Below are 19,626 nucleotides of genomic sequence, written 5' to 3'. Positions count from 1 at the left end.
ATTAGTACAGAGCCATGGGGAATGTGCTGTTTCACAAATTTGTCCTTTTTTCTCTTTACTTTAATCATTCCAGCCATGGCGCTGTGTGACTGTGAATAAAATGTAACGGTTTCTATGGTGTTCTTGCAAAGAACAAATGACAAATGTGTGATGACTACTACTTTATTCAGGGGGTTTGTGTAGCACTCTCCCATGCCTTCCTTCAAGCTGTTATATATATATATATATATTTATAATACCACAGACCTTACAGAGTGGGTCGAGATCTCACAGGGAAGAATGTGGGTTTTTGCACTTAAACTTAAGCTACTTTATCAGATCTACGTTTGGGAAAGAAGACATTAATTAAGTTATATACAAAGTGTGATTTAAAAAAACGCTGCTGTAAATCGCTTTGTTTCCCCCCAAGACGCCCCTTTAAAAACCAAACACATAGAGGGAGGCCGAAACCAAGCAACACGTACATCTATTAAATATTTACCTATTGTTGGACTGTTATGGAAGAGCTGCTGAGAGGAAAGAGCTTCCTTTCAGTGTCACTTATATACTCAGGATGGAGATTATTTTTGCTAAAGTCATTCTAAAAATAAAGCTTCAGAGTTAGACAGAGAAGCCAGATCAACAATGCTTTTATCTGGTCTTAATTTATATTTTTGGTACCAAATGTCTAATAGTCCAATGAAAGGATAATAGGTACAGCAAGTGCTCCGTTAGCTTTATTGAGACTGATCTGTACATGCCAAGTGGCTAAACTGTTCACAGAGCAGAACATTTATTTTTCACTACGAAAACAACAGCTTCTGTGATTATGCTCAAATACTTAAAACAACCTACGGTCATATTTTGCTCACTTGCAATATCTTGTGGAATAATAATTGGCCCCTCTCAGTAGCAAAGGCAAGAGTAGCATAACGTTGTTATACTGCTGTAAAAAGGTTTTTCATTTAGATCAAACGATAAAAGTAACTGACTGGGTGTGTGACTTATACATTAGAGGTGGCCTCCTGTCTACTATAGATAGTAAAAGCTTGTTAGGGCCCGAGCACTGACAGTGGGAGGCCCTATTGAAATTGTAATGATTATTATTATTTCCTTTGCTTCAAAAACCGTTGCTACTAAGCCATTTATTGTCACAGTATGGACAACACCCCTAAAGGAGACTCCTCTTTTTGATGCCATTCTGGTCTTTGCTCTGACCTCCTCCAACACAATTTGATAATAGAGTGTTGCATGTAATATAGAGCTGATGTGATTGAGACATATAATTGTCTTGATGAAGACTACGGTGCTTGATGGAGAAAAAAAGTTAAGTTAACGGAGATAGCGGGGGAGAGAGATTTATACAGGACAACGCTCTCCCTCTTTTATTTTTTATGTGTTTTTCTTGTATCCTTTACTAAAGTGAAAGAGCGTCTGCAGGCCTTTTTAAATGATAATTTGCTTTTCTATAGAGAAGCGTTGACGCCTTAGGGCTCTCTTATAATGATCAGGATGTAGAAGAAAGATAAATGTGCAAGGTATTTTTCCCCATAGGATGAGTAACACCTTGAGTGACGCACCAGAACATAATGTTGAGTTATGTAATTTATTGGCAATAATTATGGATCGGGAATCTTCTGAGAACGGCTCAGACACACTTTTCTGAATTTATTCTGTTAATTCATTCATTGCATTTCAGATGAAAGCTCTACTCAGCCCAATTGTCTCGGACAGTAAACCTGGCTCCTCACCTTTTCAGAAACTCCATATACTCCGTGTGCTTGATGAGACCCGTCCTCATCATAATGGTCTGAAAACATTGTCTGTCGATGGCCCACAGCTTCACATTTGTTAGAGCTGGAACACACATAAGGAATACACATTAGGCAGACCGAACAATATAACAGCACATATACATATATAACAGTGTTATGCTTTGTGCATGCACAATATGCATAAAGTGAACATGCACTTTAAAGTGTTTGATATCAAACTTGAAAGAACAGTTATTGTCAAGTGGTATTTGTGAGTAAATGTATCCATTGCAGTGCTCAGAGGGTGTGGCCAGAGAAATCTGTGAACATTTAGTATTCTCTCTTTGGCTGATCAGTCCTCGGAGAGAGGAGGTTTCTTCTGGACAATTACTCTTTACCCAGCAGCTGGAGATAATTGATATTTTTGGAATGCCATGCATGGATGACTTGTTTCCAGTCATGCTAAAGCATTTTAATTGGCTGGAGGTCATGAGTCTGACTTGACTAAGCCACATGTTTTGTTTGGTTAAAGCATGTGAGTTTGCTGATTGTTCTTTGTGATAAGAGTAAGTGTGTATAGCAGTTTGACAAAAGTGATGTTACATTTTGAATCACAAACATCTACCCTGGTATTTTTCTGTACAATTTCATGGAACAAGTTTGAAATGAATTGTTTCTCCAGTGATTGCAATCCGTGCAGGCCCTGAGGTGCCAACTCCACACCATAATACTCTCTGCACATGGAGTTGATGGAGGTGAAAATGTGGGTATACAGAGTTTTTGCAGAAGTATTCCAGAAAGCATCCAGCTGGACCGAGACAGACATTAGACGGGAAAAAATTTCTCCTTGGAGAACAGTTTTCTCTGCAGTGTTTCCATGAGAAAACTTGTTTGTTCTCATTGTACACTGATAATGGACTTTAGTGAGTGGTAGAAAGTCCCGATATGCATCATTTAATGTCCCTTTTCTTCAACAGTGTTTCCTCTGAGGATGTCTATAGTCATTTTAGATCGGAACAGACCTCTGAAGGCTGTGAATAGCCGGTTTGAACAATTGAGACTATGTGGGTTTCCATCATGGCAATGGACCTTTAACCCACACCTGAATGTTATTATATTCCACAATTCAAGCCCATTTCACAGAAGAATTTGGGTTGTTGAGGCAGAAATTGTACAACAAAACTACATTATTCATTCAGCTGTGTATCATACAATGGCACTCAGATTTTCAAATGCATCACTTATAATTAATTCAAAAATATCTCTGGCATTTCCTCCAATCGCCAGTGTCATTATATTCTACAAGAGAGGCCCTTGTTTTGACTGAAGTGCTTCAGTTGTGCAGCCGTACAGTAGACTGTGAGGAGAAGCTGGATACAATCTATTTCTGACCCCAAAACAAATCTGGAAATTGCTAGTGAGCCCATTGGCCGCAGGGAAATGTAGTAATAGACAAAAAATCATCAGCTCAGAGTCTAATTGTCTGTTGCTACTGCCCCTCATTTTCTCACATCCCATTACCTCATTAGAGTTATAAATGTAACACCTATAGTTTTGTTAATACCTTTGTGGTATTTATTGTTAAAAGGTTTTTTGTGTACTACCGTAGTACAGTATACTATCTTACTTAATCTACACATACCTGTATTTTTAAATCAGTTGCAGTTGCTGATACTCACAGCACACAAACTTCTGTTTTTTATCCTTGTGAGTACAAAGGTTGACCTTATTTCTTCAAGAAAATATTGTACAGTTTTTTTAGGAAAGGATACTGATAAGGGCATATATTAGGATTTTAGTAAGGCCTGTTGAGCTATTAAGTATTTATACTGCATGCACAAACGTAGACTCCTACATGCACTCACATACTCTTAAATATGTACGGTATGTTCATATACACACGAGTGATTGAACACACTCCCACAGACCTTACAAATCTTTCCTTCTGACAGCACTTTAAAATAGCCCCAAACACAAGGGAAATGCCCTCATTACACAGTTTGACACTGTTTTTACTAAGAGACACTTTCTTGGAGCAGGAAACCCAAAACACACTGCAGAATATAAAACTGTATATTACACACAGACATCTTGACACAGATATACAGGTTGTACATACGTATTATCACATGGAGTAATATCCTCTTAGATATTATAAACACACGCACACATGCTGCTGTCTGCACATACACACTGATAAGCATCTGGCACGAATGTCAAGATGGAAAACACTGATGCTCAAATATAAACATACTCAAGTTCCACAATATTACACATCTCCTCCAACCAACAAACCTCATATATGGAGATGGGTCTTGGGAGAAATTATTAGAATAGGCTTCTAATTTGACCCTGAAGCAACAAGAGTGGGAGGATAGACGTCATTGCCCACTGTGCGGTGTGCAATAGAGTGTTTTGACAGAAAGTGGGAGTATGGGGCACTGGGAAATAAGATATGTAGGAAGCCTGCAGCACACTGCAGTAGGTAAACGTATTATTCGGGGGCTTGACTAAATTGCAGTGAGACCCAGGGAGCTAGTTATCTTGTGGTGAGGGGGCAGATTAATGTCTTAATGCTCACGGCTTGCGAACCATGAGATTCACAGCTTTCTGGATGAACACAACACCTGAGGCAGTGATGAAGAGTTGCAAGGATGTTGTCTGTGAGAGGTTTTGAGGAATCGGGCAGCGTGTTGTTCCAGCGGGATGATCGTTGGTGCTGAGCTGTAAATGCATGAAATATGTATACTGCATATTCAGTGGTTGTATGTTCAAAGTAACAGTAGTAATTAGAGTAAAGCCCGACCAATATCGACGATTGGGTAATATTAATTACCTAATATCCATATTGGGGTTTAAAAAAATTCAGATATTGTTATATAGGCCCAAATATGTATATATGATGTCCTTATAAAACCTTCATGACAAAGAAATGTAATTGAGTCTTGATGTTGCAATTGACTGACAAACTTTATTCGGAATTACTACAATTGAGGAAAAAAAATACAACCAAATAAATATAACCTCTGAATAGTGCTAAACTGTAATATCCTGTTGCATGTTGGGCAGTAAAAGAGGGGGTCTGCATTCACGCTGCTAAGATATAAAAAGATATGAGTGTCGCCAACTAGATGCAGGACCCAGCATGTATGTGGTGGAAGGAGCAGGTCATTCATTTGGCCTGGTCATAATTCACTGTAACTGAGTTTTGGCCTGCAGCATTATGCAAATGATCCATGCGTGTTTGTTCTTGTAATCAAATTTTTGCTCATTAAATTATATAAATACAGGATGACATCAGCAACATTTCTTTTCTTTAATCTCTGGTCATGACAGTTTGCAATCGGAGAGCGTGGGATCTGAAAGCATCAACGCTTTGTGCGTCTCTTGATTTCTCTTGTGTAGTGCCATAAGTTTTAATGCAGCTTAAGAGTCTGTGCTGCCCGTGATTATTCAGCTGAAGTATAAACCATCTACCATTTCCACTGCACATCATCAAACTTTTCTGCAAAAGCTCCACTGGCCGACATTAATATGGTACTTAAATGAAGATTTTACTAGAATCCCAAGCACTGAAGTGTGCCAAGAAACGACATCTCTGTATATAGTATCTGAAAGAAAATAAGTTCTAAAATAAGCTTTCTTATTCTCTACATATTCATCTGAATAATGGATGCAGGGAAATCTGCATTTATTATCTGCCTACTGCATTGCCAGCAGGTACATTCTCTGGAGGAGGAAAAAAACCTGCCATAATAAGATCAAGACAGAGGATGAAATGTACTTTGACATAATGTATAGAATATATTCACAGCAAAGTCTCTCTCTCGCACTTGACAATACCATGCCAGTAATCAAATCGTTGTTGTGGGTCATAGTCAAAGGAAATGAGTCAGAAAACATTTGAATATCAATCTTCATGTGTCTTCGGTGCAATGTTTGCTATCAGGATGTGTTTGCTTGTGAATTATCATTGTAACACTTGTAGATGCTTAACCTGGGGTTATGCAGTAGAGCTATGACAACAGGAGTACTGTCAAATTGGATTCCAACTGTCAATTCTGGGACTTTCCAACTCCTGCAACTTAATTTCTGTCAATACGATTCCAACTAAAGCCCCCTCCCCTCTTTCCTTGACGGTGATGTCGAAGAAAATTAGAAAATCAACCATTCACAGACACACAGACAGACAGTGTCAAAAACACTTGTAAATCACATAGTCACGTAAACTCCACTCCATCGAGGCTTTCTTCATGTCTTGAAAACATTAAGAGCGATGTTGTCAGGGCTGTGGGGTAGAAGAGCGTATTCTCCTCCCTCCCTAGTCATTAATAACATCAGCCAGGTCTGATTGCATCTGGATGAGCTCTTCAGAGCGGAGAAAGCTGGACAGGTCATTTACGCCAGAAAGTGTCAGATAGCATGGACAAAGACAGACATCAGAAGAGTTCTCTTTTTAATTATAGGAATGATTTAAGTCATTATTATCGCTGATGCTTAAAGGAACATAACAGAAAAACATATTAAACTTCAAAACTGTAATAACATTCTAAAATTCCTCTTCCGAATAACAACTCACATTTCAGTGAATCCCAACATAGAATGCTAGCTGGCTTAATCAAATGCCATCTCCAGCTGCCACTTCTGACAAATGATGCTAACCCATTATGATCAATCTTCTAGATTGGAAAATATCTAATTTAAATTGTTATAATACCATGTGATTGTATTTTAGTTGTGGTGATATAAAAATAGTTTAATTCAAAACACATCCAACTCCATTGTTAAATAAAGGACAGTTTCAATCCATAAATCTGTGCATGTAACATTAACAAACCTCACTTCCAACCTTTATTCATCAGATACAACTGATCCTGTTTGAAAGTTCAGGATAAACACGCACACATTTGGAAGGCTAGAGCGATCCATTATCCTGAGAAAAGAGTGGCTGATCTAAAATGTGCTCTGTGACCGCAGAGTTGGTTATGTTCATTCAAAATGGTAAACATTATAGACCTTGACATTTTGATCAGTGGACCTCATCAAGGTTTATGATGGCATATACTTCTTCAATCATTCAGGTAATAGCTCCTCTGGAGGAGATGTGCCGTCTTGTGGCCAGTCAGTCATGATAGTTACATTTACTATTGATTGATGCTATTTCATAAACAGTGTTGCCACAAGTTCACTTTTTGGGTCAAAACCACAAGTTAGAACAAAACAGAAGAAAATAAAACTGACGCTCTACAGCCATGCTAGGGATATTTAACTAGTGACATGTTTACTGCTTTAATTAGTTTCGTCCATTATTAAGCTAACATTTGCTGTAGGTATCACTAATCTAAAAGTACAGGCAAGGCTCATGGGTATGCCAAATCGAAATTTGAAATGAGGTTGAGAAAAAGTTATTACAGTTTATTCTAGAGGGAGTTGATGGATGTCTGAACCAAATTCATCTATAGGTCTCTTATAGTCCTAATGTAGACACATAAAGGCGAGCAGGTATTCTGCTGCTGCACCAACTCCTATAATAAAACACTTCAACATGAAAGCTTTCATCAACTGTGGAGTCTAATGATAAATGTTGGTTTGCAGGTCGAGAGGAAAAGGAAAATACCTATTTTTGAGTAGTAGTGATTGGTAGACAAACACTTACAGATGAATAAGAAAAAAATTACAATGAGTTGCAAAAAAATAACAACAGAGCAAACTCTCATAACATGTATTCTTTTTTTGATAATCACAATCAGTTTTGAACAAGCCTATTGTTTAGAACATTTTTAAATAATAGGAATTTATGTGATCTATACAGATTGCATGATGTAAGTGCTGCTAACTGAGCTGATAATGTCAATGGTGGAGGGTAACTACTTCTATAAAGGAGTCTATAAGGAACAGCTTTGCTGCCTGCTGCTTCTGAACACCAATAAAAAAAAAATCCCTTTTCAGCATAAATTGCTTCTCATCGGGTCGCGAGATAAATTTTAATTGTTTGTTGTCCTCATTATAGAGAATCAACCAGAAACAATTTGCCACAGAGGAAATCAGTTTGAAATAACCTGATAAATTTCAGTCCACCCGGCTGTAGAGCATCAAATAGAGGAAATGGAGTATATATGCTGTTCATCAGCAAGCGGCTTATTTTTAGTCCTTGGACGAGTTTGTATCAGGTAACACATTTCTCTATATAACCGGTTAGGTGGATGACTCATACTCCACACTGAAGTCTATCAAAGACCTGTTTTTTCAGGTAGTTAAACTGAGAACAATGTCAAAGATATCTCACACATTGTCAGCTGTTTTTTGTCAATTAATATTTTACAAACATCCTACATGACAAGTGCAATTTAATGTTTGTTTTTAAATTTACAACAAATATAAGAACGTTCTGTATTTTCGCTTTGAACCCAAGAGGCGATGACTTGCTGTGGGATTTCGGTATTTCAAAAGGTGTTCTGTCGAACCACCGAGACAGAAACGCATCTCTGCACCCAAAAATACTGAGAGTGATGATTCTCTGCTGTGGCAGAATGTGATGAATACATGTTTCTATGTCTGTGTGTGAGTGAGTGACTGCATGCCACCATGTATTCACATTGTCGTCATTTCAACTGCATATTCAACTGTTTTTCCAATGATAATTATTCTTTGAGATCTACATTCAACTTGCTGAAATCTATGGAGAAACAGCTCATAAGTAATAAAGAACCACACAAAGATAACTCAAACCTCTCACTGAGATTAAAGCCAGACTGATGTATTGGTTGGCTGATATGAGCCTTTCACAGATATGCAGTGGTTGGTTTTATTTTACAGAATAGACAATACAGAGCGGATTTGCATTTATGTTTACATTTTACATAATGAAAAAATGATTGTTCTCTTAATTCAAGTTCTACATATTTGGTTGTATTTGTATTTTAACAAAAAAAAGTAGTTATTTATAATAAAGTTTATTGTTAAAGGGGAACATGTCAAGACTCAATTATGTGTGGGTGTGTGTGTATATCAGCTGCAGACCTAAAATATCCATATTGGTGGAACTCCATTTTCAATCTCTTTCTCTTCCCTATCACTTTGTTTGTCACCAAATGGAATCAATAAAGGACATCTATCAATCAACCACTCCTATTGGTGCATTTAATTAAGCTTGGTTTTGGAACGGTGAATGTCAGCAAATAGGAATTTCATTGGTTCTCAGTCAGCTGTTTTAATGGTCTTTCTGTGTTACCAAACATCAGGCCCTCCTAACTGCCTCAGCAGCATTTGGCATGACAACATTTCAGGACGCAAGTGGACCAGGAATATTGTGAGCAATATTGCAAGTATAGCTAGTTAGATAATATAACCATTCTACAAATTAAGTGTGTGTGGGTGTGTTACCAAGAACATGCTTTATGGTTGGCATTGAGAACAAGGAAGTGGTAGGAAGAGGACAATTTACTTATTAAAATACTTTCTCAAGGCTACATTTTCTACTGTGAGAGCACTCACCTATAGAATTGCTTTTCCAAGGATAGATCAACAAGTGCCTAATGTCAATAAGGCAACGAGAAGGCCAAGGGGGTGAGTCATATGTGCATCAGTTGGATCTATGGAAAATTGCTCTCACGTCATTCAGACACAACATACAACTATGAGCAAGATGAGATTCAAGGCACTGAATTACAAAGATGAGTGTCTGTTGGCCTGATCACAAATCTCACAGTAATCCCTCTTCTCTCCAGCTACAGAAATCGGCCTTGACTTGAGCTTAGTTATAACGATCAACAGCAATTAGATTTGTGAACTATGGGCAAAAACTGTGTTGTTATCTTCTTACCTTTTACAGCAGATTTTTTTTATATTTTACTGATTTCTGTGAAAATAGTCAGGTATAACAGAGAACTGATATTAATGTGCAATTTGGTGCAGATCCAAGTACAAATCCAGCGAGTGGATTTAAATGTGTTTACATAAAGTGACTGTTTGGCCTTCTTGATGAGGTATTTAAAGTTTGGTATAATTTAGTGGTTGGACCATTCAGGGATCTGGTAAAGCTGCTCAGTGCTTAAAGCCTGAAACATGCTTCTGCGACTGCGTCTGCGTCTTTTCACGCCGCTGTGGCGCAAGACTCGTTTTCATTCATGCTTCCCCAACCGTTGCGCGTCTTACAAAGCAATTCCGCGCCAGAACACTAGGCGGAGTAATGCTTTTTGTCGAAGACGACCTTAGAGACGCCTTCTTTCTTCTTCGTCGATTGTTTATTTACATAGCCACTGCGGCTCCTTGTAGCCTTTTTCTGACGGACAAATCCGCCAGTCAGTGACAGGTTATACAAGTGATCATACTATCGGATATCTTCTGCCAAGTGCTCTTCTATTTAGTCCATATTCGTTCTTCTAAATCTTCCGTGATTTCTGCCGGTATTATGGGGCATGAAACCGGAAATGCAGCTCCAGAAGGGATGTAGAGCAGACCAATCACAGCCTTTGCGGGCTGAGTGAGCTTGCGGAGCTTTGCCGTAAATTTTAGAAAAGGGGGTCGACACCCGTCAGCACGTAAGGAGGGATACATAAGCACGTAAGGGACCCGGAAGGGCTCTTGCGCTTACGGGCCCGTGAAAACGCAGAAGCATGTTTCAGGCTTAAGACAGGTCAGTGCTCCTTCTGATGGCAAGTATAATTCAATGTAAATATATCTTCAAGCGGAGAGGTAATGGTCTGCTTACTGACATAGCTGCACCTCAACAGAAAGGCTGTCAGAAGTTTTGAGCTAGATAATATCAATCTATCCCTGGAAAAAAAATTGAAGATCAGATTGTTATTCATTCTGCCTAAAATGAATGAACTGAGCGTGTGTTAATGAGGTTCAAGATTACAGGAAAACCTGATTTGCTTCACTGTTTCCTGAGCCTCGATGTTCCCCAACTGATACTCATGATGTGCTACAAGCAAATTGCTCTTTTGTAAAGCAAATGAGTCCCAAAATTGCCTCAAAAACGGCAAGCGATGCAAATTTACCTTTTTAATAATGCAAAACTGCTAAAGCTACCAAAATAATCCTTCTGTGCAGAGATGCCTCCAGTTATCCAAAATTCCCCTTGAGCTAAAGCTGTGTCTATGCTATTAGCTTGTCCCTGTCGCTGTTACAAGAGGCTATTAGCATAACAATATCAATGAGAAAAGTCTAGTAAAAAGTAATAGATTAAAAGCTTCACCTGCAGGGCTGTTTTCTTATTGACTGACTGTATATAGCTGCTGTCTGAGGTTGTGTGTTAACCTTTCAAGTCGCCTAGAGCCCAAGAAGAGCCTCTCTCTCTCTGGACTCACACCTGCGCTCCATCTGAGACTCAGGAAAACAATAGCAGCAGGGGCCCACAGTACACACACACACATACACACACACTGTTATAGGTCACTTCTGACATTATTTCCTTGAGATTTAACGTAACCCCTACAATAACCACAATTTACATTAATCTTAACCACTGACCCCAAATCAGCTTTTTCTTAACCACAGAAACGCACTAACACACACACACACACACACACACACACACAGGGACAACCATTAACAAATTCACATTCACAGACATCACTTAAGCATTCATGAGCAGTGACCAACACAGCAACCTTGACTTCAAGTAAGGGAGCGACTATCCTGCCACAGGGAAACCCAGTCACAGGCTACCCCCCAACCATCACCATTTCACTGCCACATGTCTCGGTGCACACTGGCAACAGTGTTACCATGGCAGCAGTAGAAACAGAGAAGATTTTCCCCCGACTCGGTCCCTCTGGAATTCTGTCTACCATAGCAATTCTATCTTCTTCTTTCTGCATCCCTGTGTCTGCATGTTCCTAAGTATCCAAATAAATCCTTTTATACCAGACGGGAGTTCTCCAGGGCTTCTGCAACACACACCAGCACAAGGTGTTGAAAGGAAGTTGACATTGCCTTTGCATTAATCAACAAAATGTCTACACATCATTATGGACACAGCAATTGAGAGGCCAATTTGTGAGCTTGGGGTTTTTCTCAACAATTGTTAGTTATTTTGACTCTCTGTTGGCCTGATAACAAATCTCACAGTAATCCCTCTTTTCTCCTGCGACAGAAATCGTCATTGGCTGGAGCTTAGTTACAACAATCCACAGGAACTGCATTTGTCAGCTATGGGCAAGAACAATGTTTTATTGTCTTCTCACCTTTAAGAGCAAATTTCTGATATTTCACTGATTTTAGTGTAATTTTAGATAATTGTGATGTCAAAATTTCTCTGTCTAATTGCTTGTCACCATTCAAATGTGGCGTAGCTTCATTAACATAACAGTCCATTTACCAATTCCCACATTTTGCACTTTCATGATTGTGTCTCTGCCTCATCAGCTTTTCATTTCACTCCTCCTGGTTGCTCCTCTGATAATCTTGAATATCCTCAACAGAACAGCACCGCATTAAATGGTGCCTTTGTTTTCTTTTTTAAAAGGGTGCACTCACTACCTTCTCTGATTCTAAGTGCTCTTATCTCCACCTCTCCGCCGCACAGCCCCGCCTAATGATGGTGCTCATGTCCACACCACCAACCTGGATAGGAATCAAAATTATTGTTTCCTTGTAAGAGCTGCGCTGGTTTTAAATCTCCAAGATAATAATACGATAGACAGTCTGACAAATCATCTGTGCTTTCACTCAATGGTTCAGTGTTTTCCTCCTTCAGCAGATGTCTTCTCTCACTTCTCAAACACAAATCCCGCAGCCACATTAAGACAGCCTGTTTGTACCACGTTTCTTTTCACTTTATTCTATACATGTAGTTACAGCTGCAGTACAAAGTCCTATTGGAGTATACAGACAATATTAGTCTAGCGTATTTAAATAAATCTCTTAAATTTTGTCTACCTTGTCAACATTATTTATTGGAAAACTCAATGGAAAAACAAGCAAAATACAAATGATACTATAAAGTAACAAAAAATTGAATAAGATAAAAAACACAATTATAGATAACAATACAAGACTTGAAGGAACTCTGATTCTTTAGGCTTATATCCGTGACTAGACTTTAATCATGAAGTCTCTAAATAGGAGGACTACTTGAGAGCCATCTATCCATTATCTATACTGCTCATCCTTTGAGGGGGGGCAGTCCCAGCTGACATGGGTGAGAGGCAGGGTACACACCTACGGGGGAATTAAATGTAACCTTCATGCTTTTTGTACTGATGGGGGTAGATGGAGTTCCTGGATAAAGCCCATGCAGGCACAGGTCAAGCAGGAGTTCGAACCCAGAACCTTCTTGCTGTGACTGTATCGGGCCCAGACCAGTGCTAATATGGTTGCAGTGAGACTCGCTGTTCTCTTCCTGTTTTATCTTTTAGCTGCAAGATACACATATTTTGAATGAGGCAGTCCACCAGAAAGCAGAGTACATCCACATGGAGCACCTCCATATGTGGCTGCATTAATGCCTGAAACCATTTAAAAAAAACTGTTTGGCAGACTAAAGAGAGCGGAGTAGCACTTATATCCAGCTTATGAATGTTCTTTGGGAACAGGAACAGTGGAGGCGCTAACTGCTGTTGAGGGGTTACTGCAGACTAATGCTTAAGCTTGCATTATATCACCAGTATTCAGCTCTTTGCTTCCTACGAAATGTGGCTCATGTGGCTTGTGTTGCTGTTAATGGTTGCGAATTACTCAATCACTTATACATATTTCCTACATTAGCATGGAAAAATTGAAGTTGCAGCCGAGTTCAGAGCGGCTTTCAAAAACGCACCAAATCCCCTTTCAGACATAACCTCAGAGTAAAATCCGGAGAATTGGCTACTAACTTTACCCAAGGTTCGCCTTTCATACAAGAACACAGCGGGAGGTTCTCTGCACAGAGGAATGCAAGAAGAGCAGGAGCCGGGTGCAGCAGACAGAGACAGGAAGTGACATAATTACTGTGCTGCCTACGTCGCGTGATCATGTTTACTTCAACACAACAGCGTTTTCAATTCTTGTCACCACAAACTCACTTGACATCTTCATCTGTGTCTTCTACGTGTGGCACCACTTTTTCAAAAGGAGATATTTGTTTTGTTTTACTCAGCTTTCTGTGAATCCAGCGGGGATCCCTTGAGTGTATCACTCAGACCTATGCATTCAGACATGCACCTCCTCCGGAGACGATACGGAGGACCTGCAGAGTTCAGTGCTCGTCTGAAAGCAGCTTAAGTAATGACTCTTGTTATGGTGGACTTACAGACAGCATTAACTTCATGTTTATCACAGTGAATCCATAAAAACATAAAATGATGTCTTTGCTTGGAGAAATATAGCTGAAGACAAACGATAAGAGTCGTACACAAGCATGAGAATGGGCAGAGAATAAAGTATTGATGTCATGGAGTCACTCTGCTGGGTCCATCAAGAGCTGGAGGAGATCTCACAGTTCATTTTCTTTTTAGTCACACGGGAAAGATTTGAAAAGCAAGCAGGTTTTTTGGGTGGTTTGGATTTCTTTGAGCGGCACATATAAAGTAGATAAGTCAGAGAAACAAGAATAACATTCAGGGGGATAATTATGTTAGAGGAGCACACTGACGGTCTGATAAGCATCATGTTTTATTATTTAAACACAAAACCAAAAGCCTACGTTCTCTTCCACACTAGTCATAATGTTTAAAATGGTACCTCCTCCTACAAGGAGTTGAACCTGTAACTTATCTCTTTCTGCCAAAACAAGATTTACTCACCGTTGACAGGGCCATTCCTGAGACTAAGCAGATGTAGCGCACTACACACTCACACTAACAGAATTACACAAAATGGCATGCACGTTTTCCTCTCTGTCTGATTAGAAAGACAAATGTTTGCTGACTCCCGGCGGAAGGAAGCGTTTTTATACAGCTGAGCTCTCGCTTGGTTACAAGGGCCATTCTCCGAAGTCTGCGGAACAATGCTGCTGCTCCTCCTGTGGCTTAATTTTGACATGAAGTGCTGTTTTTAGTAATTTGTGTGTGTGTGTGTGTGCGCAGGCATGAATACTGATTCCCTAGCATTGCTCAACATCAGCCCTCTGTGAGCTGTCATGTTTCATCTATGGAGCATGCTGAAGTGAAAGACAGTTTCTCTAAAACAGCACCTGTCAGAACGCAGGCTGCAGTGTGTGTGTGTGTGTGTCAGAAGTACAAAGCCATGAATGTCTGTGCTGTCCATACGGGTTTAGAGGGGGCTTTTCAGAGCATTCAGTGTGTTAACCTTGTAGGACTGAATTCTCTCCCATGTCGTTGAAAAAACAATAGCTACAAGGCGAAGTAAACATGTCTTCAACTCCCCCAGTCAGGTGTTTTAAAGATCCTCATTCATGAGTCGGTGGTGCATCTTGCGCACCCAGCATGCACCCTAATGGAGGTAGAACCCTACTCTTAAAGTACACATTCAGTCGTGGCGTAAATGGAAATGTAAACCTTCCATCGCAACAGTTAAGACATTGTATTGTCTTTTCCTTTGCACCTAAAGTCAGTATCAGCTGGAGAAATGTCTCACAATGGGGATCATTCGGAGAAAGGAAATTTCCCTGTTGAGCTGGATAGTGGAATGCTCCGTATAGAGTGTAAACATTTTGACTAGACTACAGAACATCCATAGCTCCTGATGTCTTTAGTCTGATGTAGATAGATCAATAAAAATACCCCTTCATCGACACCACATATCATGACGTGTTCTTAGAATGGCTTTTGAATACATAGACTATTCATTATTTTTCCTCAGTACCTTTCATCAGGTTGGATTTTGCACTGCCACTACTACTACAACTACTATTACCATAACTACTTAGCATGATGCAGATCCATCCAGATGTTGGATGTTTCCATCTTAAATCCTGATTCTTTTATAGATAATAATTTAATTCTGCTCATTTGGTAGTTAGTTTTCATGTTTTGTCAATGGGGTCATTCCGTGTCATCAGCCATTTGGTACCCACCGTCACGATCTTAATGAAATTTGGTTTGCTGATTTTGTCACATGAGAAACCAATGGAACCGTAATTTAATATGTCTCGGGTGGCAATTAAGAGACCTATGTGTTAACAAATGTTAAATGGGGACTGTTTGACATTGACTGGTTCATATCACCCTTAATATAGGTCACAGAGAAATGTTCTTGTTTATTTTTAACACTCTTTTTCCATATCAATATTTGACTAAAAGTGTGTTATCCCCAATATAAACAGTTATAGCATTAAGTGTGATAATAACAGTAAATATTTAAATGAAATGCAATGTTTTGTCTTGTTTTTTGCTGAAATATTATTATTTATTTGAAGGGGTATTAGATAATTTCCTTACAATGCTGTTAAATTGCAGCTAGTGGTCACTGTATGGTCAGGCACATGCAAAATATCAACAAACTGCTTTAAGATAGTGTCATGATTGCATTGGTTATTGCGAGGCATCAATTTGTATTGTTTATTTACACGTTGAATACACATGGTTATAGTGTAAATCATAATGCCATGTAATCTGAGTCCAGTTGTGCTCTTATGGAATGACCTTCTGTTGGAAAATGATAAAGCATTTAGCTCTGCCCAGCAGTAACGTTGATCATCAGAAAGATAGGAAACTAACTCCTCTCTCACTTTTCAGGCTCTTTGTTTTTTAATCCCTGATCACTTAGTTTCCAGTCAATTTAATGCTGCCATTTTCTGAGCCATGTTTGTTTTTCTCAATACCTGCACATACTCGCTCCTTAAAACAGCCAAAACCTAATTCTCAAATGTGCACGGGAGTGTGAAAAGGAGAACGTCCCAGGTTGAAATAAGAAGATAGGCCATTTTTGTGATTGATCATTATGAAAATAAATGCTTGTCAAATCTTAGAGCACTATCCAAAAATTGTTGTCTAAGAGAGACTGAGTTAAAAGAAATGTGTGTGGTTGCTGCTGGCCATTACCCAGTGCTATACTTCATGTGTATGACTAAATAGGATTTCCTTTCAAACGCACACTGCCCCCATCCTCACCTGGATGTTCCTCTTAATGTTCTGTGCAGCCGGATAAATCTGAAAATAACTTAATAACAATAATATTATTTGAGGAAGTATTACTATCTGGGCAAATGCCAACCCATTCATCTGCATAAGATATGATCCTAACTGAGAGCACAGCTGAGTTGCAGACAGCCTTTTCCACCACTATCATCAAGATGGAGCAGATAATCACTTGTACTAATTACGTTAGTAGTGACTGGCAGTGACCTCACCCACTAAAAGATGATTGGTCCAAAACAATTTAAGATTCCCGATACTTGTTTAGAGCCGCAATGCATGAACATTACGATTTTGTAAATTGTGGTCGTGCTGGTGCTGGTATCCCATATGTTACAGATACAATCTTATTTTTGAAAGTTTAATTTAATTAGCTCATAAAAGAGAGGTCTATATTTGTATAAGTTCTATAATTCGTGACCCTGGAAACAGTAGTTTGAAAAAAATCTTTCAGAGAGATCATGAATTAAAGTGAAAAGACAAAAAAGGTAATATATATAGCGATTTTTTTTCATCAAAGGCATATTTTATTTGTAACGTGGACTATTAGAGCACTTAGAACAACATACATGTTTATAGCAGGTAAGGTTGATGAGTCAGTTTCAATAAAACCATGGAACCAGTTTGAAGGACACTAGTGTTTAACTCATACATCTTAAACACTAAACCTTTAATTGATCATGAAAGTAATTGTTATTTATATCTATTGTTGAGCTAATCAACTAGATGCTTGGATTCCATAGCTTATGTGCAACAGCAGTACTGTTTTTGAATGACTGGTTTCCAGCTGTTGTCATGTGGTGCAGTGATGCTCAGCACGTGTCAATCAATTTGACGTATAAAATACTGCTGCACTGCTTTATGCCGCACTGTGCTGTGCTGAACTGCATCCACTGATGCTTTCAGCACCAAGTCCTCATGAAACTGATGTTTTAATGGGATAAAATAATATTTTGATAGAAGGCCACTGTCCGTCTCCCTTTTCTGTCTGCAGACAAAAAATTCCAATTTTGTCTCACTTGTCCCCTGAGGTCACTCCATCATATTTCTGTCACTGTTGTCCTGTATTTATCACTTTTCCCATTTGTCTCTCACTCCATCCCTTTCCTTACTCTCTTCTCTTCAGCAGGCATCTTCCTGGAATGTTTTCATGTGAAAATTATGTGATATGGATCAGAGGGCAAGTGGATTTTTTGTAAACACAGTCTCAGGCAACATTTTTCTCTTAGGCTTGAATGTAAAAATCCATCTCATTTGTCAAGATTGGCAGAGCCAAGCCCCAGCTGAGACCATACCTCTACACTTAAGTGTCCGTATCCTGAAACTAAATATAACATATTGATTGGCAGAGCTTGTGGGAGCACTATACAGCCTGGGAGTAAGTGCTACTTGAAAAGCGCAAGTTAGGTCAAACTTACTTTAAAAGGATCCTTTACTGTTGGGAGAGTGGAAGCAAGAGCTCCCACATGCATCACCTAAAGCATCAAAAGGAGGGGGATTGATGGAAAACATATCCTTGTCTGTCCCTATAGGATTTTGCAAACATCCAAATGCAACAGTAAATACAAATTCAGCTAGGCCATGTATTGTTGCGTAGAGCTTGCAATCTTGTTTAATCCTTGCAATACATCCACATATTTTTTTGTGATATTTGAAACAAACTATATATCTGATACTGATAATTTTAGTTATTTTTCTTTTTTTTCGGCAGTGATGGGTTTCCTTTCAATGTGACAATAAGGTTGTGCCTTTTGAGATTCTCTATTACAGTAGACAATAGGTCTTATTGTATTGGTTGTACAGGTCATGATGTTCTGACATGGGTAAAAACCAATTGATGTCTGAATGACAGAAAATACCCAATAAAAAACCTAGAACTCTACTGTACTTTGGAAATGTTTGTCACCATTTTAAAGCCGATGTGATTAACACATTACAGTTTAATGTTAAATATGCTGAACTTCAACAATTCACTAATTAACTAATGAAATGTATTTGTTCATGCTGACTGAAATTCTTCTTTTAAATTTTCATGCCCAAGTCCCAGCATACAGATTGCACCACAGCTCTTAAACCAACAGAAACACTGGAAAGCCTTGAGTTGTTCTTGATTGGTTCAAATCATAACTGCACACAATTTCTCCTAATGAGTCATTTTACATAATGGCTTGTAATTGTTTCTGTGAGATTTCTAAATAGGTGACAGACTTTAATAATCTCTTCATTATCACACTTAGCACTAATGTCATTATGTTGTGAGTTGGCTTTGCAGTCACAGGACAGAGAGGGATACTGTATGAGCTACTGACTCCGCATTAGCTGGTTCGTCATCTGTATTCTTCCCAGATGTAATTACTCATGCATATAACTTAGGACACCATGCAACGTAAATTTAAATTACACTGATGAGACTCCTTCCTACAGGGTTCTACACACAGAACTAATTAAATTGATCGATCGAAGGCTGAACCTTTGCACACTCGACATCGTTGCATGATTCCCATTAGAACCAATGTGGCAATAACTTTTCGTGGCTCATTGTTGTGTTGAGACGTACATTAAAACAGAGACAGGAGACAGTGCCAGTGACCCTGTGAGGCTGTAAACATGCTCCTGCCTATGCAGACAATTACATCATTTGTTCCATGCAGAGTTTTTATTGAGCAGAGCCAGCTCACCAGCTAAGCAAAGCGCTGACGTACATAAAGACTGGCGGAAAGTAACAGGCCGGTGGGCAAGTGGCAGGCAATATACAAAAGAAAAAAGACAGACACTCTGTCGCCATTGGAAAAGGAATGAGCGAAAAGAGTTGGCTCATCTCCCTGTGGGTACTTGCTGCTATAGCAACAGGAGCTGGGAGTTCCTTCAGGTTG

General features: G+C 39.1%; 1 protein-coding gene across 2 annotated transcripts in view; it reads right to left on the bottom strand.

Annotated features, from left to right (window-relative positions):
• LOC133966657 (cGMP-dependent protein kinase 1) overlaps positions 1 to 19,626 on the bottom strand; it is a 78,628-nt gene that overhangs the window by 29,509 nt on the left and 29,493 nt on the right. For both annotated transcript variants that reach the window (XM_062401666.1, XM_062401665.1), the window contains exon 4: positions 1,731 to 1,836. In XM_062401666.1, coding sequence (XP_062257650.1) covers positions 1,731 to 1,836 — 106 coding nt within the window. The remainder of the gene's footprint in view (positions 1 to 1,730; positions 1,837 to 19,626) is intronic.

Source organism: Platichthys flesus, chromosome 12 (assembly GCF_949316205.1).
Source record: "Platichthys flesus chromosome 12, fPlaFle2.1, whole genome shotgun sequence".
Classification (NCBI taxonomy): Eukaryota; Metazoa; Chordata; class Actinopteri; order Pleuronectiformes; family Pleuronectidae; genus Platichthys; species Platichthys flesus.
The sequence above is the reverse complement of the archived record's forward strand: the minus strand, read 5'-3'. Positions and strand labels throughout refer to the sequence as shown.